At 25.3% G+C, this 28,000-nt stretch overlaps 2 protein-coding genes across 3 annotated transcripts; both read right to left on the bottom strand.

Annotated features, from left to right (window-relative positions):
• Positions 1-17: 17 nt before the first annotated feature.
• On the bottom strand, positions 18-5,262 carry LOC113551628 (nucleolar transcription factor 1-A-like). Its single transcript, XM_026953980.1, has 2 exons — positions 5,037-5,262; positions 18-2,064 (listed from the first exon to the last, which is right to left on the bottom strand). Exon 2 carries the CDS (start codon positions 2,056-2,058, stop codon positions 337-339), a length of 1,722 nt encoding a protein of 573 aa, XP_026809781.1. The 5' UTR covers positions 2,059-2,064; positions 5,037-5,262; the 3' UTR covers positions 18-336.
• A 3,401-nt stretch (positions 5,263-8,663) lies between these two features.
• Positions 8,664-20,917, bottom strand: LOC113551629 (cytochrome P450 4C1-like). Of its 2 annotated transcripts, XM_026953981.1 has the most exons (8): positions 20,823-20,917; positions 12,932-13,149; positions 12,483-12,677; positions 12,072-12,321; positions 11,707-11,998; positions 11,096-11,172; positions 10,832-11,021; positions 8,664-10,752 (listed from the first exon to the last, which is right to left on the bottom strand). In XM_026953981.1, the coding sequence occupies exons 1-8, from the start codon at positions 20,841-20,843 to the stop codon at positions 10,421-10,423; spliced, it is 1,575 nt and encodes a 524-aa protein (XP_026809782.1). In that variant the 5' UTR covers positions 20,844-20,917; the 3' UTR covers positions 8,664-10,420. The 2 variants fall into 2 exon arrangements, with proteins under 2 accessions (XP_026809782.1, XP_026809783.1); XM_026953982.1 differs by lacking the exon at positions 12,483-12,677.
• Positions 20,918-28,000: the final 7,083 nt, after the last annotated feature.

Raw genomic sequence — 28,000 nt, 5'->3', positions numbered from 1 at the left:
CAGTTTAATTGATTTAACAAACATTATAAATGTAAAAATAATTAAAAATAATATAATTATTTAGTACTAGTTAATATTTTAGGATTAAACTAAATTAGAAAAATAAAAGTAAACAATCAATGCAGATTACCTAATTGTAAGTATACTATTCAACACAATTACATTTGTTGAATAGATAAATATCAAGAGATGCAAACAAAATGTTACAACAATTAAAAATTCAAATTATATGGATCAAACGGGAATAAAATTAACTTATACAATGCAATTTATATTAAAAAAATAATTGAATGAGGTATTAATATTGAATTAAAAATGGTAAATAAATATTTTTGATTACTCTGAATCATCATCATCATCATCATCATCGTCGTTATCATTATCATCTTCATCATCGTCATCATCATCTTCAGATGAAGAATTTTCTTCATCATCTGAAGCACTAGAATCATTATTTTCAGTTAAAAATTCAGGTTTTCTCAGTTGTAGATACAATTGCAAATCGGCTTCAGAAAGACCTCTTAAAAACACTTTCAAATTTTTCATATATTCTTTTTTAAGAGCTTTAAGTTCATTTTCATACATAAGTTGTTTTTTCCCATTTTTTTTGTTCCAATCTTCTAAACTTGTAATTGGGTGTTTTTCATTTGGTTCCAATTTACTTCTGTATAATTCAAATGCATTTTTATAAGGTACTGCTTTTGGTTCATTTTTGAATGTTTTAGTTTTTGAGTTATATTGCGAAGTACCTTTTTTCTTAATTTTTTCTGTAGGTTTTTCTGAGATTACTTCTCTAGCATTAATCCTAGGTACAACTTTTGGCTCAGGTTTCTTAGGTTTTCCTTTGATTTTAGCCATTTCCAATTGTTTTTCATTTTCTGGCAGTGTGTTTAAGTATGCTTCAAATTCAGTTTTATATCGCTCAGTTATAACTTTCAACTTGTCTGAATAAATTTGTCGCTCTTCATTAGAAAAAGCTTTCCATTTCTTTGCTAACATTGACATTCTCTCTTTAGGAGGAACACCATCTAATGCATTACTTTGTAACATTTCTTTAGAGAAAAGACCATAATTATTAACCGGAGGTTTTTTTGGTTTCCCTGATTGGGAATCCAAAATATTTCTATCACCTTTGGTCAATGCACTTTTTGTAGGCATAGTGAAAGCAGGATCATTTTTGTGGTCTTCTTTTAGATTATTTAAATATGTTTGTTCTCTTTCATTTGCCAATTTAATCCATTTTGATTTTTTCTTTTCTGTCATACCATCCCACTTTTCTTTTAATTGGTTTTGAAATTCAGCTTTATCAACACTACCTAATTCTAAATCTGATGATTTTGATTCCATAAAAATTTGAAATGGAGTTTTCGGTTTATTTGACTCCTTAAATTTGAAACCTACATTTGTTTTATCAACCAATTCAATATATTCAGTCTTTAATTTTTGTGCTCTATCAAGTAATGTTTGTTTTTTTTCAGGAGATAATTTATTATATTTTTCGGCAATGATTTGTGTCAACTGAGGTAATTTTAAATCCGGATGTTTTTTCTTGTATTTTTGAAGAAGTTCTGTATAAAATAACATGTATGCGGTTCTAGGTTTTTGTAACCGATTTGTTTTTGAACGATAGGTATCAATGCCTTTAGTTTCCAATAAATTTCTAGCATCATGAATAAGATCACCTATAGTTTTAAATGTTCTAAGCTGATCTTGAATAGCTAACCAAGTGGATTGACATTCATCTTTACTATAACTATCAAATTGAATTTTATCCCAGTCTAGTTTTGTAAATCGACTTCTAAAAGTTTGATTGTCATTCTTAGGAAGTGCCAACTCCATTTTAGATAACAGCTTTTGGATATCATCTTGAGGCCAACGGCTGATGGTAGGATTTTCATTTTTTACTTCATTATTTAATCCATTATCATGATCAGATTGCTCATCAGAATCTTCAGAAGATGATGAAGAAGAAGCAGGTTTTTTTTCTGTTATGCTTTTTCTTTTTTTATCAGTGCTCTGAAGTGCGTTAATTGACTTTCTTTTACGATCCAAGCCCATTTTCACCTAAAAATAACAATAAACGATTTAATAATTGGTAGGTATAATTTCTTTATTTTTATATAAAAACTGGCTTTTGTTATCTCTGAAATAGGCGGCATAGTGTGAATGGGCAGTTAATTATTAATATTCAATATTTTAGCAGTAGGTAGAAGGGTCATAAAGGCAGCTTAATAAAATTTTCTACCGGAATCGAACATTTGTAAACATAATGACAGGCAAGGGTCACTGCAACCAAAATTAAACAAATTTGTGAAAATTATTGATACGGACCCACATTTTTAATAGCATGAGATGTCGTATACCAAAAATATTTACCTTAATTTTAAATCTAAGAATAAAAAATAGATTATGCTGAATACAAATTTTATGCGCTGAAAGTTAGTAAGATAGATCACAACACATATGGACATTTTTTTAATACTATATTAATGTTTTATTATGTCTTTAGAAAAAATAAATGTTAAATTAGGTGTGAATAAGTGAAAAAAACTAAGAACTGTTATAAGATTATATAACATAAATATAAGATAGGCAGTCAAAGTATTTGTCCCAAATGATGTCAAGTGAATTTATTAATTACTGTAATTTTCTTTATATGTATAAGAAACTAAGTCAGTTTTTATTTAAACGTAACAAATTTAAGCATCATGGTATATGATAGAAATAAATAATTTTTTTGTTCAGAAATATCATTTATGGTAATCTGAAACAGGCGACATGATGGATGCCACACTAAATAGCACCAATTTTCAGAAATGGTATCAAAAAACATTGTGAAATCAAGGTTTTTTTTTAGACAAAGTTGGATGTCACCACATTGGTATATTTAGATAATATACCAACAAAGATTGTAAAATGGGTTTAAAGATTATTATAATAATTAAGGAATATAGAGGAAAAATGTAAAAGCAACAAGTTAAAATATATTAAACATAATATTGTTTGTATTTATTCAAAAACATAACAATTTCTGAATAGTTTATATTCAAATTAGTTTTCTTCTTTTTTCCATGTGCTTTCATACAATATTAATTATTAAAAAAAAATTAAACATCAAAATAGATGTAAGTAGATCAAAAAAATGCAGACTTTACTCAAGATGTTTAAGTTTAATTATTCAAATAAACAGTATTGTTTTTTTATTTTCTTAATATTATACAATCTTTGTCTTACGTTGAGATGAACATCAGTTGAATGCTTCTAACAGTCTAATGTTTAGTTACTATATCCTGTTATCTTTATTTACCATAGTTGTTGAATTGTGAATTTTAAAATGAAAATTCAATATGAAAATAACTCAGCAAGATACACAATTTCAAAAAAATAAAATAAAACTACTACATTTTGGCCAAGAGGAGATGCTTGTCAAGTTTCTAGACTAATACAGTTTCCACCACATACGATTCTGTAGTGTAAATGCACTGTTGAATTACTATAGGATCATACTGGATTTATGTTTCTTCTCAAATATGCGGAGTCAGTCCCAATTAAGCTTATAAAATAACATCATTTTAATTTTTCTTAAAATGATAGGACAAATATGAAAGATGAAATTTAAGTTTTTTTTAATGTTGATACCAATGAATAGGTGGACGGTATTATTATTTGAATGCAGAAAAGTTGTTGAAAGCTTAAATGTTTAAATGTCAAGTTATTAGTCATCTCTAGTGAAAATAATTACCTGGCTGGGCAATCCACCAAAGTTGCATATGGCACTAGCGTGATTTTATTTGAATAATAAATGTGTACTTGTGTACAAGTAATTTTTTAAGTAATATCATTATTAAACTAATGCAAATAACACTGTCATTTACTGGTTTATATTAGATTGTTTGAAAACTTTGTAAAAAAACTTCAAATGGTAAGTACCTATTTCCCAAGACCACAGACTGGTTACCTCATATAAGATCTTGTAGGCAATATTAATTTCTTTCAAATTTAGGTAATTTATATTTTAACTTCAAATATAGTTTTCTGACTTTACTGACTTACATATTTGTAATAAAATGAGATAGGTAATTATAAGAAAAAGATTAACGTGGTCGTAATATAAAATTAGTTCTTTATTTTATTATTTAAACCAAATAAAGAGAAAAATAGATATGTAAGGTTAAAATTATTGAAAATGTAAAAAAAAACAATGATAGCAATGAAAAGTATCTCACAAAAAAAAAAATAAAATAAAAAACATCAAGCATGTAAAACAAAATACACTTCTCTTTATTCTATTTTATGTTTTGACAGATCATTACATAGTATAACATACTGAACTAAAAACTATTGAATAGTCTGCCTTAACATATCCAAAAGCAGGCCAGCCAACATATACATAATATACTTAAGTTAGGCACCATAAAATTAATATTATTTAGTTATGGTGAACGTAATATCAAAAGTTTATATTTAATGAATTACCTATTACACGGCCATAGCTCATACAAATGATATTAAATGACATTGTATAATCACAGGTATTACCCATTTAGATGTTGATCAAACAAGTGTTTTGGAATATGTGGAATGAAAATAAAACTTTTAACTAAAAATAATACTTGGTATTGATTGGACTACTCATAGCACCCAACAAGTACATGCGTTTATTACTCAAAAACTTTACTTTTTTAGGTACATGAAGAAGGGAACAATAAGTTTTATCATGATACGGGTTTGATTGTGAATCAGATACACTGGGCGATTGTTAAATGTTGTCAACTATCATGTACACATGACGGAATACGACAAAACAAGCATACCTATTTACCATCTACAATACACACATAACTATTAATTAAAAAAAAATACATTAGGTTTAGATTTTAGGGCTTTACAGTGAATGGGACACTTCTTAAGTTATATTTCCATGATTAATATAACGTCTTGAGATATTAACGGACAAAACGTATTCGTTAAAAAAAAAAAAATGTTGACTTGGAATCGTTACATACACGACATAACGACAAAATCATTATACTTACGTTCGTTGGTTACAATTCAACATAGAAACCGATGATCCAATGGTTACGAAAAGTTCAGCGAACGGCAAATCGTAAAATCAACGGCAGTGAGAATGTATGAATGAAATACAGTTGAACTAGCTCGGCGTAATTAGAGCCGAAAATTCCGTTACAAAACGCTAATGTCGTCAATGCCTCATTGCCTCCTAACCGCGTAAAATTGTTGGGCAGCAAGTACACGCTTATGTGTGGTAGGTTTTTGTTGATAAAGCAGCAATTTGATATTTTGTTTACACCGTGCGGCCATGGAAGAAACAATGATACGATTTACCGGATGTCGTTAATTTATGACGTGTGCGCGCGCAAAATATATCCGACGTAATACCTAACCTAAATTCTAATAACGTCAATGAATATTTTGTGTTTACTAATTATTTATTCCGCGATTCCCGCGGTCTTATATACACTACGTAAGACCGTGTTCTATCCATTAGTTTTGGTTTTTACTCTTTACCTACTCAGCTGTTCTGCTGTTCACGACTTCAAAACTGGTTTATTACTAACTTGTCAATTGTCAAAGAATAGATAGCAGATAGCAGAATGGTTTCAATCATTGATTTTATAATATAAAAAATCAATGGTTTCAAGTGCGAAGTGATGCACAATATCGAAAACCTAATAATTTATTAATTTATGTATTTACGACTTATTATGTTCCAGTTGGCCAAAAATCCCTTTTAATTACAAGGCCACAAGGGTGCCATTTAAAATATAAAATAGCAATAAAGTAACTATCTATTATTACTTATTAGCACTTGAGTAATTAGCTAATTAGCGGTGTAGGAACCGTATAATACTGTAAATGATAAAAACATAACAAAATCAATTACTACTATTTTATTCAAAATCAAACCAAATATAGAAAATGTAATGTAAGAGGTACCTAGTTACACGAAATTTGAATAAATTTTTTTTATATTTTAACTTAAATGCCATGTAAGTATATTGTATATAACTAAATAAATAGTTTATTATATTAAAGGTCTAACCGAAATGATTCTTATTTTATTTATTGTACTTTTGTGTGTTGGTTTTTTACTACATAATATAGGTAATACTATTTATACACAATAATAATAGAAATTCGAATCGCAATGATAGAATGACCACTTTTCGCAAAAATATAAATAATGCCTTGAAATATTGTCCCTTGATAACAAAAGTTCAGATGCATATTATGTTCTATTCCTGTGCGCACGCTTGTTTTGGTTTTCCCTAAAATGTTAGAGATTTTACAACGCTCTTTTTACTTTGTTAAGAATGTAATGGTTAGATTAGATGTTTACCTTTACAACATTTGTAATTAATAATTTTGTGATGGTAGGAGAACTAGGAGATAATGAAAAATAAGTGAACAAATAATTATTTGGTAGTTAGATATATTTGTTTTTTGTTGTGGGGGGAGATTAATAATTTTGATATATATCATTTTAATAAAATGATACCGTCATGTTATTTAATAGTGGGTAATTAAACGTTTTTCTGCGTTAACTAAAAATCTGCTCATGATTAAATAAAAAAAAATGTCATTTTTAAAATTTTGACTACACATAATCACCACATTGTGAATTGTATTCGGTATAGTTATGGTGACCAGATATAAAAATTTTAAAAAAAGTACATTTTAAAACTTAGCTCCTTCTCTGTTGTAATTGCCCAATGCGTATACTGTTCTACCCATTTTACCCATATTTCCATAGGCCATCTTCTATAAAAATTGTTTTTTTTTTCATTTGATAACTCTATTTATTTTATTATTATTATTATCAATTATAAAAACCAATTATTTGAAATTATAATGTCAACTCATTTAGTGTGTGTCTTTATGATGAAAATATTTTGATATTGAAGAACCTAAAGTAAACTTAAACTAAAGTATAAATTATTTTTAAAGGTAAAAATACCGAGTGTAAAATTTAAATATATATGATTTAGTATATCTTAAATCGTGCTACCAACCAATAATAATGCTTTAGGTCGAACCATAAAATATAAATTAATAATCAAATTATAAAAAACACATTAACACGCATATTAGCCAATTATAATTTTAAAAAAAGAGTACAATGTCATGCACTTAACACTAGTGTTAAGGGCACTAGGACATGCGTTTAAAAAGAATACTGTCCTACGACTCCTACGACAAAAAGTACGTCTGGTCACCATAAGTAAAGTGCCAGTAAAATTATTCAAAATTATATTTTCAAGTACCTAAATATAAGTTACCAATATGGCAATATAGTTAGGTATTTTCCATAGTTATTATTAAATCGATACAGGAGTAAAAATAAAATGTAATAGGTACCTATTTTTAACTATGAATTCATAGGCGTAAATAGGGGAGCTTAGTGTGGCTTAGCCCCCTAAACATTTGTATAGTCCCTCTATTTTTTTTTATAAGTTTTTCAATAAATTTCATGTTTTTTGTAAGAGACAATTATAAAATGTACTAGTACTACGTAATTCCTAAACAAGATATCCGATAGGCGATAGGTATCGTATGCTATATTGTTACGTGAACGTTTAAAATGGCCATACATGCATTTTGTATTGTATATTTAAAATAAAATTAGAATGATTGAGCTACGTTAATATTTTATAACGACAACGATAACAGGTTATGTATTTTGTATAATATACAATGGAAATATTATTTTATATTATATTATTTCTAAAAATGCGACATGCGATGTATTTTGGGTCTATTATTATCGCTAATCGGAAAAATCATTCTGATCAGACTATTAATATTTAAAAGGACGCCATACCCGCATGTGTTGTCTCTGTCTTACTAACGTACATCATAACAAATTTGCGTTAAGCAGAATACATTTTGTGATGTTAGCTTTAATATTAGAGTAAATTTACCTTTTATCAAATTTAAAGGTAAGAATATTACCTGGAAAATAACTTATGCTTTTATTAATGTTATAATTTTAAAGTGACTTATTGCTATATAAAATATTACAAATTTAAAATGTTCATAATTCACTTTAACATGATAATATCTATAAAAGCGTAAGTCATTTTCTAGATAATGTTCTTACCTTAAAATTTAAAAATAGGTAAATGTACTCTTATATTGAAGCTAACATCACAAAATGTGTTCTGCTGAACGAAAATTTGATATGATTTCAGATGGATGTCAGTAAGACAGTAAGTACATTTTTTTGACTATAATACAAATATTTTATTTCTCCACTAACCGCTATTAATCTTTTTAGGGTTCCGTGGAACACAGTTTAAGAAACGCTGATTTAGATAAATAGAAAAAAAATGTAATTAAATAATAACTTTTTTTTAACAGAATATTGTTGTATACTTATTACTTTATTAGTTATTTGTACTCAACAGTGACAGTCGACGCTGGTAAATAGTAATAGGTAGGTTAAGATAACGTAAGTTAATTAATTAAATTAAATCTATGATATTAGATATTATAATTTATAATATATAATGGGTAATTGATACCTTTTTGTATAATATATACTAATATACTTGATGGTTTTAAATGAATACATAAAATGAACGCAATTATAAATTGATACACTTATATTTTACAATAATGTTGTGTAGGTAATTATTAAATTTTAAATCGCCCAATGAGTATAAAAATAAGTAATTAAATAATTTTATATTTGATGTAATAACCTAAACGGCTAAACAATATATAAGCTTGACAGTATTTGGAGGTAGATACAAAAGTACAGTACACGTGCAATTACAGACAAATATGTATAATAATATTAATATTTATATTTATAAAATCAAAATAATTAAATAGTTCATTATTAATGTACATACATAGGCAAAACTAGACATTTATATTGGGCTAGGCCAAAATATTTTAAAACTGCCCTGTTTCCTCGTCAAAAAAATATTAACAATTCATATATATATTTATATATTTTTTAATGTTATAAAAACACCCCACATATTTATACAATTAATACTCTGGGTTTGGTTTTTGTATTAATATATTATAAATTTAGATATTGGTAATTTTTTTTTCATATTATTATCATCTTTCTCTTTCCTTTGGTTTCGACGTGATAGGCGAAGTTAACTCCCCCAGTTAAAATCGCCGGGAAGTAAAAATTACCTATTACAGGTTTCACTATCAAGGATCAACCCATGTATTTTTCTTAGCACATTCTACTCAAAAATCGTTACTCAGTTCTTCGGTTTTTTTTAGTGCGTATGTTTCTGGATCGTATAGGGTAGTTCGTAATAATTCCTATGTATAAATTTTTGAGAGTTCTTCTAGATTTCAGAACTTTTTCATTATAGTCATACTACCACCAATACCACAATATTTCTAAGCTTACAATGAATTCTAAAAAAATTTACTAATAATTAATAAAATATACAGCCTATTTTTTTTGAAGATATAGTGTGTTCTGCAACAAAAATACGATATATCGACATCGTTCGTGGTAACCGTTCTTCTTATTTCTACAAATAACCTACCTTACCTATAACCTATGCGTATATTTGACGAAAACATATTGTACACATTTTTCTACAATCGAACATAGTACATTATATTAAAATAAATATATTGTATAGTATACATAAAGAAATTAATTTGTTGATTTTAATAAAATATTTTAAAAGCCTATTCTTATTTCTTACAATTTCTTAATAATTACATCAGATAGAAGAAGCTAATATTAAACATAATATTATGTTATATTAAGAGGACGCAACACCCGCGTTCAGTTGTGAATTTAGCAATTTACGAGCAGGACATTTGCCGCCGTCTCAAATTATAATATATTATTAATACATTTTATTTTTAAGTGCGGTAAATTTGCTTAAGTCTCTGTCTTCTTAAGTATTATTGTGAATAGTGATTAAAATTTCGGGAAAATAATCATGATATTTTAGTTTTTTTTTAAAATAATAGTTACATTATTATGTACCTACCCCATAGTCCCCATCTGTATCATTTTCGAGACCGATAACTTGTCGGCTTTATGTCAGGCTACGGCCTAATTTATCTAACCTGTAGTTTTGTCTATGTTTCTATATTATAATTAGGGCTCGGATTTAAACGCCCTAAAAAGTATCAAATCTGCTAAATATGCAAAAAATGTCCCAAAACAATTTACTAATACTTGAAACATATTTGTAGCTTGGAAAACATCGCGTTAGACATCCTCCAAAAAAGATGAAAATGCATTGAAATCCCAGCCTTAATTATAATATATAAAATATAACTATAAACTAATTAATACTGGACGGAAATCGAGTTATTCTTGTTTTTAAGTACAAAAAATCTACATACATATATTAACTAATTTAATGAACAAAATGCGCATTATTGTAATGTGTTATTCATTTTACGGAGTTCTTGGTACTATTTTTACGTAACAACCGTCGACAAATTTAAGTGTCGTTAAAAACATTAATTTTAGGTGTTTCGGCGTGGGACATCTGTCAGATGGGAAAAATGTATTTTTTCGCACTAGTGTCGATATGACGGTTTTCATTTGGAGCATGCCATATTTTATTCCGATACAGTTCCTGTATCCCGCACTGAATGGTATAAAAGTATATGGATGCCGGCTGCGACACGTATCTGGTAAAAAGTTGTCGGGGTTAAATTTTTCTGGATCAGTGAAGTACTGCGTACTTGATTGTAAAAATAGTGGACAGACCATCAGCGTTGAACCTTAATAATTTAAATTTAACTACTTATATAAGATATTTAAAAATATTATATCTTTAGTAGGTAGTAGGTACTAAATTACCAGCTGGACACAAATATTCTCCGATTTGCATTTCCTCCTCTAAACTTCTACCAAAAACAGGTAAAGGAGGGAAAATTCGTAATGTTTCTTTGATCACACGTTCTAAATATTCCATTTGTTGTAAATCTTCGTATGTTGGTGATCTATTCTGATCGCCGATCGAAAATATCGATTGCAATTCCTCAAACACCTATAACTCAAAAAAATAACTATAATTTAAGTAAACGAAATTGTGGGCATAAATAATTGGTTAAATATATTTGCCTTGTTCTGTACATCTGGATGATGAGCTAACATAAAAATTGCACACGCATTGGCCATAGCAGTAGTTTCTTGGCCTCCTAAAATGATAATCAACTGTTATTTAAATTAATTGCAAATAAACATAAATATTTTAAATTTATAATTGAGAATATTTTATGTTAGAAAAATTCCTTAACTCATTAAGTAAAAATAATTAACTAAATAAGATAGGTGGTTGTGACGTATTATACCTATATTTTTAATACATAAAAACCAAAAGGATAAAATATCATGAAATCAATTATTATTTAGAAATAGTTAACGATTTATAGATTTTTTTTTTTTAAATCATTATGAATTTAATTAATTATGCACCAGTTTACCTACTTTATTTACTTATTATACATAATATGTTACGTCCTGTATTATATTTGATTATCCTATAGTTATTATACTGTTTAGTGTTTATAAGTTGACACTGTATTCAATTTTTTTATCAATTATAATTTATAATCAGTATAGTTAAAAATAAATGATTTGGTGTATTGAATGTAAATGCAAACTATTATATTACTATTAAATTATAATGAACAAGTACTAAATATGTTTACATATTTTTTTTTCGTATTTACCAATCATGATAGTTACAAGTTCATCTCGTATTTGTTCATGCGACATTTCATGATAATTTCCTAACAGAATCTCTATAACCGTTTTTGTTTTTCGACTAATATCTTCGTCATCTGTTTCTACTTTTTTTTCATTATTTGCATTTTGATTCAATTCATCAAGTTTTTTATTAATTATTTCATCAGTGAAATCGTTAATGATTTTTTGACTTTGATCGTGTTTTTTATTAACTGATGAAAGCCGGAATAATGTTTTGCTCAAATACCATGGATGTGTAATTCTGTATTCCCATGCCTAAAATAATAGATAGTGATTGATATTTAAAATGAATAAATAATAATACGATTAGATAACAACATTTTCTTACAATCATGGCTGTTTGTAAATTTTCGACAAATCGATGACGACCGCCATTTTGAGCATAAAATTTTACACCTAGAGCGGTTTTTCCGATCATTTCCATTGTAGCCATACTAATAGGAGAACTTATATCACACTCGTTTGATTTCAAATCATAGTTTTGTTTTAATATGTTGTTAAGAACATTAGATTCTTCGTAAAATATCGGTATAAATGATTTTATAATTTTAAAATTAAAACCTCCGGATACCATTTTCCTAAAATAAAATATTAATAAATTAAATAATGTATTTTTTATTTTATATAAAATTACTTTAATTCATAAACTGTAATTTTTTTGCTTAATATAAGTTACACCATATTTTTAAAGTTTATCTTTATATACTATATCCTACGCTTAAAATAAATTATAGTTTACCTATTACTTTTCCATTTTTTTATGTCATCGATTGAAAATATTCCTTGGCCCATGATGGATTCTTGTAAAACCAAGTATTCTTTAGATTTCTTTTGTAATTTTGGATTAGTAAGGACTAATTCTATATCTTCAGGTCGTGTAAGTACAATGTAAAGGTTATTTAAGACCCATACTTTAAATAAAGACTTCTCATATCTAGAAATCGTATTTAAAAGTTTCGTTGCTTAAATTAATTTATGCATAAATATTAGTTATGTGTAGAATTATAGGGCTTATATAGGTTTTTATTTTAAAAGAATTAGATATTTTTATTGTATTACCACTAAAATATAAATACAATTATATTATCATGATATGGCTTAGTTATTAACTTTTGAAATCTCAGTTTACATATACAAATATTATGAATTATTTATATTAAGACTACTAGGTGTGTTATAATTACTTACTTTTGGTACACTTTTAATCCACTTGAAATAAGTTTTTCTGGCCCTTGTAGAAATAATGGTAATAAGCCAATAAAAATTGAACCATCGGGACCTGGTATTTTATTTGCCAATATTCTTTTTCTTCTGCCTTCCAATCGTAGTATCATAACTACTACTAATATAATTATCAGTGAAATAACAGTTAAGTACCACATTTTTGATTCGTTTAAATCTATTACCTAAAAAAATATTTTAATTGAATATATTACTCTGTATTATTTAAAAAAATACATCTTATATATTATTATTATACACTATACGTCTATATGTCAACATAGTATACAATATTATCTCAAAAAGGGATTTATCCTTCTGATATACGAACATTTGAAATTCTCCAGCAGGAATATACGTGCAATAGGTGAATAACTTTAATATATGTATATATAGCATCTGAAATCTCAATTATAGACAATGAGACACAATATAAGTGTTATATTTTGCTGGTACTACATATTATAATATACTATGTAATATGTGATTGAAAAATTGACTTAAATATCGGTACCATTGCCAATATGGATTGTCTTGCCAAATGTCAAGTACACATTATAATTACTATAATGTGAATCATCTATTAATATACGTATCTTATTTGTCAAAAATATAGGGGCGTTGTTTTGGGCTTATAAATAAATAAAGCAGTATATATATGTGTAGGTACACACACCTATTAAATACATACGGTAATATAATTATTTGCATTATCAAAAATATTCGTTATGTGTATACTGTATAATTAATTAAATACAAATTATATTTTGAATAAGTAAATAATTTGAAAAAAATTATATACATTTTTAAATTTGTTGACAATTATTTTAAAAATGTTAGTTTATTAAATTTGTTGAATCATATTACTATAATATTTATTTTTTACTGTAAAATATTTATTATATAATATTACATATTAAACTATATACTGTATACATATATTTCCCATATTGTTTTGCTAATATAGTTAGTATATGCCGTATTACTTATTTCATAAGTAATATTTGTTAATGTAACAAGATATTTGTCATTTGTGTTGTAAATAAATAACAATGGTCTTATAAATTTACAATATAACATTTCAACCGTTTTGTTTAGTGACTAGTAGGCTTTATTTATATATTATATAATAATAAATGGTTTATAATTCATAGAATTTATATACATCGACGATCGACGATGAGCGTGTAATAAAAAATAATGATGTTGTCAGAAATTTAAACCATTGTAAATATTATTGTTTGATTTATAAATAATTTAAAAGAAAACTTCAATTTTAAGGAGTATAAGATAGGTATATAATTATTTTGAATTTTTGATCAAAGCAAAGAAGTTATTAAACCTTTTTTTCTGTAATATTCAATACCCACTCAAATTATATGATTTTTTTTTTAAATAATTGCTTGATTTGTTTAAAAGTTTATCAATTAATTTAAAATGTCTATAAATTATGCACCAAGGTCATGAAAATTGCTAATATTACCATGCTATAAAGTAATATTGTTACTAGTAAACTGAATCTGCAGCAATAAATATTTATAATCATTTATACAAATTGTCAAAATATTTGTTTTAATAGATTATATAGTTTATATGAATTATTAATTCATCTAATTCTCTAATTATTAAAACTATATGGGTCTTATTTAATTCATTAAAAATTTACAAGGTTATTCAAGTAGTTAAATTATTTTTCGATTTTAAATTATTGATAGTTTAATATTATTTGTATTATAACTATTAACATTTTACAATATTGAATATAGATTGAAACAATAAATATATTGTTAAAATAATCTGTTTAAAATTCATTGATCTAGTTGAAAATAAATCGTAAATTTAATATTAGAAATAAATGAAAATAGTAATACCAAATGTTATTTAAGTTCTTAAAAATACTTATTTTTATGGTATAGTTTAAGAAATAACGTTTCTAATAATATTTTTATAAACTGTATCTATTATTTTTCTATTTTTAAGTTTTTAAAATATACAATATTATAATATATCTATGTAATATAATAATAAATAGTAATATTGGTAATATTACCGATACCTTTAACTTATTGTTTTGAAATAATATTTAATAATCTAAGTAAGTAGATTATTAATAAACCTACTCTTTATAAATATTTTTATGTTTTAAACTACATATAAAATTGATTTTTACATTCCAATTAAATAAATACCTTATTATTATTATTTTTACTCAATAAAAATATTAACAATCCTTATTAAGTTATTAAATCCAAAGTTTCAAATCCATAATATATTTTTCAAATGTTTAGATACTTTTTGATTTGTAGAAATGTGGGAGGTTAAATATTTGACTTCTGGAAAAATGATTTATTTAGAAGTAATAATTATTAATGGAAGACAATATCTATAAAATGGGGACTTGGTCAATACAATCGATTAATATTTAATATACATTTATATATCGGTTTAATTCATAAAGTCGTTAAAGGTAACAAATATATTCCTCCATCCTTAGTTTTTCATTATTTTGGAAGTATAATTTAATTCAGAATAAGTCATTCAATTAAATCAAATTATATATATATAAAAAAAGATCGCTAACTTAATTCCATATTTAATTTAATTAATGAATTATTATTATTGTAAAATTGTAATAAAGTAAATTATTAAGAGAAGATTAAATATTTCAATTTCAAAATTTAATCATTTTACTTTTTACATTTTAGTAATATGTAAATTTAAAGAATTAACAAAAATCTATTTATGTACTTATCGAGGTGTCGTGTAGAATAAACCGGTGCATCAGAATTGCGTGCCAAAAAAATAAACATAAATTGGAATGTCCAAATTGCATGCCGTATACCTATTACCACCTACAAGTTTATCTTTATTTATCATGTACTTACGTGCACAACTTAAACTTTATTTTTGATTTTTCTATTTTTTTTAAAAAACCGCATGCATAGAAACTGATTAGTTTCTAGATTGAAATATTTTTTTAAAAATTTTACTAAATTACGGGAGAAGATGGCACTGTGAATATTAAATAAAACGATTGTAGTTTAAGGTAATCAAGTAAATGTATTTTACATTTTCACATGGAATTTCAAATAAATAATAATATTATAAAATTTGATGAAATTTTTTTGACAATAGACAATATAGTACAAGTATATACATAATAATAAAATAATAAAAATTATAATTCATAATTAAAATAATAAAATTGTTAATATGAAAAAGGGGGGAATAGCTTAAAATTATTGAATTAACTAAATTACCCTGAAAAATTACAAATAATAATAATAATAATAAATCAAAAAATCAATAATAATAATATACGAAAAATCAAAATTAAAATTTAAGTTTTGCATATAAGTGCATCGTGCATGATAAAAAGCTTGTAGGTACATGGCATGCAATTTGGACATACCTCTCCAAGAGGTGGCATGCATTTCGGACAGACCCCTTTAAGAGATGGCATGCAATTCGGATGCAGCCGAATAAACTTATTCTACTCCACAAAATCATCAAAAATATTATTCATAATGTATAGTCGTAAGGTAATAGGTAGAGGTAATTTGTCATTCAAATTTTTTAAGTAAGTGCAGTAATACTGCAATTTTTATTTCGAAGATAATATATTATACAACATATCATAATATACCAAGGTATGATGGCGATACATAACTATGTAAACCTGCAGGTTTTCCGTATTAAATAATATTTATTTTCTTAAATTTTAATTGAACGTTTCTCCGATAAAAATATTGTGTTAGGTTTCGTAAAAGAAAACTCTTCTTTTACAAGAAAGAGCCATTTCGTCATGGCACGAATTTCTCATTGTATATGTTATTGTACCAACATTCGGTTGTGCGCTTGTGTGGACATAATATTATTTATTATTGTGAAAATTCGTTTGAACGTGCCGCCGAGCCTATAGTGGGTTATTTATACTCGTGTTGCTATAATTTGATCAGTCTAGTACTCGCTCTTACTGTAATTCCGCAACGATATTTATTACACACATACGTGTACGATGGTGAAAATAACATAACATTTTTAACAATGCCACGATTATGCGGCGTATTACATCGATTTATTATCATAATTGCAGAACGAATTTTTCAGTCAAATAATATAATCGTGCAGTTTGTGTGTTATCGATTCTACTCCTGAAATAATTTTTAGACATCGCGATGTCTATATTACATTAATATATGTTATTATCACAGTGTTTTAACATTTTTGTCACGTGAGCCGTAAGAACGTATGTACATACAGTTTTTACACTAATTTTGTTGTTATACGTATTATATATTTGCTGGGGTTGCAAAAATCGTACACAGCAGAGTGCAGGTGGATTGCGGACTACCGATTTCTTTGAAATCGTTTATACACTATACAAATATCGCATTGGATGGAAAACGTTGTAGACCGAATATAATTCACAGACCACGGTAGGTATCTGGTATATCATAAAAATTAAGATATTATATATCGTTCTTTAGCATATTATACCTATACCATATTATCATATCTACCTACGGCAGCTGTACAGTTTAAGCCAACTACCTATAATTGTGTGGTGCGTATCTTATTGGTATTATATTGTTGGTATACTACCTAAAGGCATATCGTTATATAGTTTAGGTTTGAAGTTCTTGCACACTATCGTAAATAGTTAAAATATATGTTTATTGTTTATTGATGTATTTCAATCTTCAATGGAGAATTTTAATTGTATAATATAAAGGGTGTTTCACCGTTTCTAATGATTAATATTTTCAAGACATGCAGTCTTTTAACAGCCAAAATTATTCAAATCAATAGTGCGTGTTCATCACGTCACTTAAAAACCCGAAGCGGACAATATGTCAATATATAGAGATAGAGTTAATTTTGTACAAATATTTAAAAAATTAAATTTCCTATTTTAATATTTATATTTATTTTTAAATTGTTAGGTAAGTAAGTTTTCAAATTTAATCAGGTTATGGGTACAGATGTTAGGTGTATATTTAGTAAGCAATTATGCCATAAAAATGAGGACAAACATGATGGTGTGATGCTATCTATATTAATATACAATATTTATTTTTATTATGAAAATGTTTTGAAAACGTTCAATGTGAGTTTTCTTTTTATTTCGCCCATACTCCCTACCTTCTATTCTTTGGTTTGTCATATACTTATATATCATATTATTTAATATTATTATAACTTATAAATGTGTATACAATAACGAAATGGAATTCAAACCCGGAAAAAATAAATTATGTCGTGTGTATTACCGATTCGGACACGGGAACTAAGCACGTAGATTTTATTTCCACATAGTAATAGACAGTATTTGACCGGACAGTATAGACAGTATATTAACGGAACTCTCTCATCTTCTTTATGTTTTATATTTCGTAAAATTTTCGTATGACGCTAAAAAATAGCTACTTTAAAAGCGCGGTGATACAACTTATTTACTTATTATCTAATTTTGTATGTTTATCGGATCTCGTTTTACAATAAACATCATAATAATGATGGTTAGTTCAGAACACAAAAGCGTCGACAGGTTGTCGAATGTCAATGTATCGAATACATAGAAAAAATAAATTATTTTATTCCCAACTTAAGTTAAATAGTTAAGCTCTATTTTTTTATTATTATTATTGAATCATAATAAAAGTACATAATACAATTACTTAAATACAGATTAAATGATTATCTATCTCTTAAAAGCTGTGATTGACTTAGAGAGTAATTAAATTAACTTAAAAATAATAAAACAATAAATTTTAAAAATAAGTAGAAAGGAAAATAGAATTAAAAATTAATCATTTTACATTAGGAAGTAACAAATTTTACAAAATGTAAGCATTATAAATTATAATTATTCTTATTCTAAAAATAGACAATTATAAATTATATTTTTGACATTATTTTGATTACAATGTATTTTTTTTTAAACGAAAGTGGTAAAGAATTAAAATACGTAGGCTATAAATAGTCAACGAATGATTGACCGAAAGATTTGAAAGCATAATACCTACTTCACAAGAATATCATAAATTTTATTTGATCTTTTATTTTCGAAAATTGGCTTGCTATTACCTTTGCAGATAAAGCGTTTAAATATACACATAACAGCTTTTTTTTTTATAAATATTTTACTGGAAATACACTCAAATCACGGTAATTTTGCCTTGCGATTCTTCTAAGGTACAGTTGAAACAGATTCGAACTATATTATTTTGATTAATTTGAAGTGTATTTAAAATATTATTATCTACTCTCCTCCCATACTAGTAATTAATATTGATAGATCAACTGATATAGTGCATAATAGTATTACACGCATTGCGTGTTTGGATATTAGATTTTTAAAATTAGTAAATTTATAAGTTATTGAGTATCACTTCCCTATTAAATTATAAATTTGTTTGTTTCACTTTAGATATTTGTATTTTATTCAATTAAAAAATAATATTCTATTATGAATTCGAACAAAAAGAACATGGTTTTTTATTTTTTTATAAAGCTACATAATTTTACATAATTGTAGTCTGTAATTGTTATGAACATTAAACACTGAAAATTTATTGACTTTTTAAAATTTAAAATTTAAAGTTATAATAAAATTATTACCTTGCTGTTATCAATACAAAAATATATTTATTTGTAAATATTATTTACACTGTTTGATCATCGAATTTAGTTATTGTTAAAATACAATTAGGTATTTAAGGGGAAATTTACCAATTAAGATTTTGATAATTTGTATAAAAACTCTTGAATATTATATAAAACATACCTTTATAATATTTGAAATAATAAAGGTATCAATTTGTAAATTTTCTATTAATTTGTATATAAAAAATGATGATTTAATGACATTTAATTTGATGGACATCATTTTAAATTTTAAGTTACGTATTTTATTATACTGAGAAACCTGAAATTCGTATTGGTTTTTAATTAAAATAATAGTTCTTTTTGTATAAAAACATTTTTGTTTATATAGGTATTGCAATATTTTTATTATTTATAAATACTTTAAATCAAAATAATCAAATATATTTTTTATAAAATTTAAATAGCTTAAAATATAATAGAATAGAAAACTATATTTATTATATTATTTATTTGACAACCGGATGAGTAAACAATTTATTATATAGTAGATAATATTTATCAATCGTGTCAATTACGATTGATTGAGTTATTTTAATATGTACTCTGTATCTATATATTTGTTAAGTAAGAGATTTAATTTAGTCAAATTTGCAATTTAAGTAGTATTTGCAGGAATATAATTTGAAATCAAAATCAATATTATATATTGATTCAAAACTATAATTTTTTAGTTTATGAGAATACAGTTTTTATTGTTTTGAAAAATACGTGTTGGTTGTCATACCTAATATAATTATTAATTTATTAATGCTAATTTGAATAATTTGAATTCCAGTCAATTATATATTATTAAGATATAAGTATTTACTGTACTAATAATTAATAATTAATATTTTTTAAAGATAAACTACAAAAAACTTGACAACTATTATAATGTATTTTACGCTGATCTAGTTATTTGTTGTAGGGGTAATGAACAATTATTTTTTACGATATTGTCAGATCTATATCCATTATGAAAAGAAAGTAGGTTTCATAGATTCCGTATTTTAACGTATTTTAAAAATTAAAAGTTAATGCATTATGAAATCTATATAATATACTATTTTATTATAATAGTAATAAATCGTTCTTTCAGGTTTTTTTTTTTAATCTTTAACGCGTTTTTGTTCATTTATATGAATTTACGAATAAATCATTATTTGAAAGTAACTTAAACTAACTTATATGATAAATTATGATTTACCTTTTGTATGAGTGTGTACATTTTTGTTTATAATATTAATGTAGTTCACTACACTTTGCACAATACCGAATGACAAGTACCATACACAACGTAAGAACGAACAGTAATGTAATTGGACCTCTATAATGGCTCACTTATATTATATTTTCCCTTCCCTTGACAGTTTGATTTTGTTGGTTTAGTATACATTGTATATATATATAAATACACACACGCACACATAAATATATATACATACATGTGTTATGTTTATAAGTACACATATATCCTTACTTATTATTAGACAATTAATGTCGTTAGTAATTTTTTCTATTGTCAATTTTCCACAACATAGATACATTCATTGTATTCTTTTTTAATAAATTTAGTTATCATAAATCGAAGGAGTTAAAAATACCACAGTAGACGAGTACATTCAATTTTACTCCATACTCTTTAATAATTTAGTGAAAACTTAAATAAATTAATAAAGTATGATTGCATAAAAAACATAATATTTTAATCCCTTAAAAAGGTATCACTTTACGTCTATATTCATTTTTTATTAATCTAAATTATATTTTTAAAAATAGATGGTTTTAAATATATTAAATGCTGCAAATTTAGACAATTTAGTTCAATAAAACAAGATTACGAATATATTTCTCATATTAATTTACAGACGTTATGATGTCCAACCTGTGTTTTAGGATTGACCATCATATAACAAATAAATATTAAAATCTGTTTTTAAATATTTATTGTAATTGATTCTTGAGATAAATAAGAGCCTACATACATATTAAATTATTACATTATATGAAATCATCACTTATAATTAAAATTGTACATAATTTTAAACGATAAGCACATCAAATAAATAGCATTTTATAAACTTTAACACTGGTTATATTTAAACAAAAATAAGACTTAAACTGTCTATCAGTCAACTTAGTCAATTCAATAATTTTGCAAAACTATGGATCTTTTTGACCTTTATATTTTTCAACGATTTTAATTCTGCGTTAACAGCAATGTCATATCTTTATTATCATCCTCATCATTTAGTCTTATGCAAAAGAACAAACAAGTTTAAGTAATTAAAAAGAAAAGAAATAAATTATAATAAAAGTATATACATATACATATTTGTGAAAAAAACAGCATGAATAAAGTTTATTACTTACTTTAATACTCTTTTTCTCTGGGTTACATAATTACTAATGCGTATTTTATTCATAAAGAATAGTTTTTAAATAATGTTTATTTTAAATCGTTTATAGCTATTTTTAAATTATTCGAAATCAATTGAAATTGATTTAGGTAAAAGATAATGACATACCTATACTAAGCACTCAATACACATAATAGGCAATAGGTCAATGAAAACAATTTTGATTGGAATTTAGAAATGATTATGTCGATTATGAGCAATGAGGCTATAACTCACAGTACTTATAATATTGTATTCTATGGTAGATATACCATACTTAAATATAACAATAAGATATAAAAAAAAAACGAGAGAAACAATTCACACAAACTATGTGATAAGAAAATTGTACAAATTACCTAATTGAAAAATCAAAAATGGGGGTAAACTGGTCTATATCCCAAACTTTTATCCAAACTGGTGTTTGACCAGACTAACGAGTATAACGATTCGGAATCATAATACACATTACGGTATTGCACATTGGTTTGCATTGTCAAATTTGTTTACTTTTATAATATTATTTATTTTCTGTATCGATATCACAATGAAAATGTCAATAAAGGATTGATGCTACGGGCGCTAGCGCAATGCAGCGGAGCTTCTAAATATTGTTAGTCAAGTGTACATGCCAACGCCATAGACGTCATTTGCGCGTAAATCGAGGACTGCGTATATATCAATATATTAATCACGAATAAACGTTTAGAAGATTTTAAACTAGTAGGTACATTGTACATAACATGATATATTTTGAAAAACTCAATATACATAATATTATTATATTATCATGATATGACTTTCTAAACTATACGAATATAAAAAATATATCATATTGTTAGATATTCCGTTTTAATATAATTCGTAACCGTCACAAATTTGCCATATTATAATTTTTTAATAAATATACATTTTATTATTTCTTGTCATGGGTTTGATATTATATGCGATCGTTTTATCCGGACTTCAACATAATAGAATATCTGTTTTTGAGCCTTAGTTAATATAGTTTGATATTATATAGTAAGACTAGTAAGAGAGTGAACACAAATATTATATCAATCTTAATGAATTGCAACATAATATAACTTTGAGACGTAGTCTTACGACTTTTGGTCATTAATTATTAAATATTATATACATTTATATATGTATGCTAAATTAAATTATTTTAATTATTTTTGGTAAAAAATTGAGCATATTTTGTAGGTAATAATATCTTACGGCCATTTTTTTTCATTTCTATAGTACTAATCGTTTTATTTTTTATTAAATTAATCATGTGTACCTACTATATTATATTGTGTATAATTACTAATTAATATAAAATATTATAGTGTCAGTGGCAAGTGGTGCTAATCACACACCATTTGGCAGAGTTTGGCGGAAGGTATTATAGAACATTTAATGTTTACTTTAATATAATTTAAGAATATTTAAGACATTAGGATTTAACATGATTGTTTATTTTAAATATATTTATTTTTTTATTTACTTTGCGTGATAGCTCTGAGAAGGTTTTTCATAATTGACAATAATATAACAAGTAGCATTCCTCCGAATGAATTTACTGCTGTCATCAATTTCTGTTTATGGGCTGCAGTATAATCTAGTATAATTTGCTTGTAAACATTATCAACTTCGATTTCGATGTGAATAATCTCATATTATTATAATACATTAAATTAACTATACTGCGAAGCTTGCGCAACGTAGTTAGCGGGTTTAACTCTATTTTCGGTTAATTAATAAGCTTACCCGGAGAAAGTGGCTCACATTTGTAGTTAAGTTTGACAATCGTAACCATCAAGGAGCTTGTGTACAGAGAGCAAACGGTCGTTAAAAATAATAGTTTAAATAAAACAGTGGCGGCGCTAGATATTTTTTATCTGGTGGTGATATCCGGCCAAATTTTTTCTGATGGGGCATTTATGTATGGCAACTCGATCACCCATTAATTTGTTTATACCATATTTTTAGGAAAGTATTACTAAAAATGTTTCGGGTATAATATGTTATATTTCTAGATAAATATACCTACTATATTATTATCACAAATGTACTACCTACAGTAATACTTTTCGAATTTCTTCAGTTTTCTTTTATTTGTATGTAACAATACGTAACTTTTATTTTTTAGTGTATGCGATTTTAAAAAGTGTGTAGTTAGTAGTAATTTTATTGAGTATTTTTAGGTGCAAAAAATAATATTTAATTTGAATACAACAGTCAAACTTAAAATAATATAATTTTAAAAATTCTTTAAATTAATTTATACTATTTTATATATTAATAATGATTTACAATTTATTTATTTACTTACATTTTTTTAACATTAAAACATAGGGGGCTGCAATGGTGGGGCAAAATAAATTTTTATTTGGTAGGGGGCACTTCTTGCTCGCCTTTACCTCCATGTAGCACCGCTCCTAAAATAAAAGTTAATGATTTCAGTGATTGTTTCTTAAAATATGTGTAAAATATAAGAGAATCAGCAAATCGACAACTTGAAATATAACACTCCCGAAAAATTGTGACCTTGTGATGCGTGTGATCACACAATGTCATCAGTGTCTTGGCTACTGGTAGATATTTGCCGAGAACAGTAAATTATTGTCTCTATTGTGACCGGTTCGATCGTACAATTCGTACCTACATCATATAATCCATTTATCACGATCTATAATAATATTACTATTGTGTGTGCTATTTTGGCTATTCTCTAGTATTTACCATTTTATTGGGTATGTAAACATCGCACAGTGTGCATAAGTGATTTATATATTATGTATTGTGTATTTTATGCGTACAATATTATTATAATTAAATGTTTGTTGTTATACTAACTAGGAATCGCGAAACGGAGCGTCGTCGTGAACAATGATGCAATCATCAACATCATCATAATAACATTTCCGTTGGTCTCGTATTTAAATCGTTGAAATCTGAATCATTTTAACATTGAAATGAAAAAAAAAATAATTATAATAATAACCTGTAGATAGGGTACCTACTTATATTAAATAATAAGCCATTTTATTATTTTAAAGCCGTTTTCATAATTAATATTGTTATTTTTATTTCAGCATATTTGTAGTGATAAATTATAGTTATGAGAGCTGATAACTTATCAAAAGAACTAATAGTGTGCATCTGATAAACGGAGTTCCTAGATATGTATAATTTGTTTTACAATGTAATTTTTATATGATTGAAATTATATGATATAATTTAGAAATATAAGCTATTGGCCATCATACTTAAATTACAAATTATTTAATATTATTTTAAATTAACATAAACTGTACGTATAATCAAGTTGGAATATATGTATATATTTATTATTTACATTTATGTACATATAATATTGACATTTATAATTTGATCGATACACTCTTTTTCATTAAGGTCATTAATTACTTTACTAATTGTTCATTAATATTAAACGAATGAATTTCACATAAACATTTAAATATTTTATCAGAACCTTAACATTCTATTCCAAATTATTAAATTTTGTTTCCGCCATGTAATCAATGGAACTTCTTGATCTAATTAGTGCTAAAAATATAAACTTAATATATACTTAATATTAAATGTTCCTATATAGATTTGTACGCGTTTGTTTGATATATAATTTATAAATAAATAAAGTACTTATTTGCATAGATAACTCAGTTGTTGTGTATCTGAAAGAAGTAGTTTACATAGCTTTGGGTAATATGTGCTTAGAAATGCCTGTTCTATTTGTGCCTTCCAAACACGTCGTTACTATAATATAATAATGTTGAATATTATACACTTATTTTATAATTGAATTTTTTTCCATCCACCTATAGATATGTAATAGGTGAATTTCGACAGTTTGTTTTGATTTATTCCAATTATATTAGATATTAACTAGAGATATTTCATGAATAATTTACCTTTTTGATAATAATGCTAGAATTGAGTTAATTATATATATTTATAAGGCTTAACAACTTTATCTTGTATAATTTTATAATCTTTGACATAACAATAATTAGTATAATAAAATCCAATAGTGGTTAATTTATTGTTATGTGTTATTTAAATAACTGTTATATTAAAACAATTTAATGTATATCGACTTCAAATTCTAATTTTTAAATTTTTGTAATAGTATTGGATTAAATAAAATGTCTTTTCCAAGACTTTAAAAAATAATAGAAAGCTGCAATAGATTGAAGATTTTTTTTTTTTATTGATCATAATAAAATTTAGCAGCAACAGCCATTAGCTATAACTAATATTTTTCTAAACCTAGCTTTTTATACGGTATCAATAAAATTGGTTTTTGAAGGAAAAATAATAGATTTTGGTTAATTTTTAGGTCTGGTCTTAAAAGCCCGTTAGCCTGGCACCTCGAATTTAAAGTTTCAACTTCAAACCTAACATGAAAAATAGTATGTGATTTGTCATTTTTAAAATTATTTTTTCTTAACAATTAAATTTAATAAACGCTTCCTTGAGTCAATCACTTTCTTGATATATAAAATTACATTAATTTATTATCTTTACTCAATAGATAGATACTTACTTTAAATTATTTTTAATTCAAATTTTGTTTTATAATTAAAAAGTATAATTACTCGTAAGTAATAACAAAATATAGCATTTATATTATATAACAATATATTTGATAGAAAATTATTAAATTTTATATTGAATTCTCGAGTATCAAAAAATTCAAATACACACTAGACAAGGGTATTCGCAGGATTTTGTTAAACTTTGTCAAATATAATAAGCAATATTATGAACACGATATTTTACCGTATATTATTCAGTTTATGGTTCGATAAATCGCTTTTTTTGTTAATTAAACATTATGGTATGTTTTCAATAATAGTACAAAAAAATATTGTTTATAAAATCTATAATATTATAAAGTTTGAAAGGTATATTCAAAAGCTTATGGAAAATTAAATTTTAGTGTTATGAGTGGGATGGGACCGGTTGTCTTAGATAACGAGGTAACGAGGATTTGTGATCAAATTTTCATTTCCATTGGAGTTCTGGAGATTTGAAATTTTTAAACTAACGCTATAACTAAAATATAAGGGGAAGGGACTAAGGAAATGTAATTGTAAATCTTTTCAAACGAATATTTATCGTAAACCAATAACATTATACAAAGTATCAAGTATACAAAAAAATTTTGAATAATAATAAATATAATTTGATACATTTTTTTAAAATTTCTATTATTATTATTATATAGTTAATATTTAGTATCCAATTTTATTATTTTTTATTTTGTTGAAATTATTATGTTTAATATGCGATGACTTAACTGTTTAATTATATAGGTTGGGTTAGATAGAGCCGATAGAGGCAATTATGGTATTGGGGTAAGTTAATGTAAGTTCGTTGTTCTAAATTATGTATAAATATATTATATGTACGACGTACGTGTGTAACAACTTATAATATACGTGAACGTTGTAATGAATACTAATTCGAACATATTTGTAAATTTTCAGACTTTGTTAACAACATTTTTGATTTGATAATAGATACTTGAAAGTAAAATTTTAATCGAATAAACTACTTATTCCAAATAATCTCAGGTTAGGTTAGGTACCTACTGCTGAGCAAGTTAACTCAAAATGTATATACTTTTTGTTTTTGTCGTACATTTCATAAAATTTTTTAATTAAATATCAGTAAAATTCAAAGATATATTTTATTTGTAAAATTATAAATACATATGGGATATATGTTTACATTTTTAAAATAATATATCGGAGATAGTGCGTTAATTATAAACTAAAATTTTTTGTTTGGTGAATAAACTAAAATGTAATATTAATTATAAGACTTAGTATTTTTAATTTGTTATAAATTATTTTTAAGTACTTTGGTACTTCTTATTTAAAAAAACGCGTTTAAAGATTAAAAATGGGAAAGTTTGAGTTTTTAAAGCTGTTCATTGTAATCTACCTACTTACTAATTACAATT

The sequence above is a fragment of the Rhopalosiphum maidis genome, chromosome 2 (assembly GCF_003676215.2).
Source record: "Rhopalosiphum maidis isolate BTI-1 chromosome 2, ASM367621v3, whole genome shotgun sequence".
NCBI lineage: Eukaryota > Metazoa > Arthropoda > Insecta > Hemiptera > Aphididae > Rhopalosiphum > Rhopalosiphum maidis.
Note: the sequence above shows the minus strand (reverse complement) of the source record. Positions and strands in the feature narration are given on the sequence as shown.

Bases quoted from the DNA above. Each gene is read 5' to 3' on its own strand.
- LOC113551628 (XM_026953980.1), bottom strand. From the start codon at position 2,058: ATGGGCTTGGATCGTAAAAGAAAGTCAATTAACGCACTTCAGAGCACT.
- LOC113551629 (XM_026953981.1), bottom strand. From the start codon at position 20,843: ATGTACACACTCATACAAAAG. The intron at 12,322-12,482 runs GTAAACTATAAT...ATTTTATTTTAG, and splicing joins AAAAAATGGAAAAGTAATAG to GAAAATGGTATCCGGAGGTT. The intron at 11,173-11,706 runs GTAAATACGAAA...TTATCATTTTAG, and splicing joins ACTTGTAACTATCATGATTG to GAGGCCAAGAAACTACTGCT.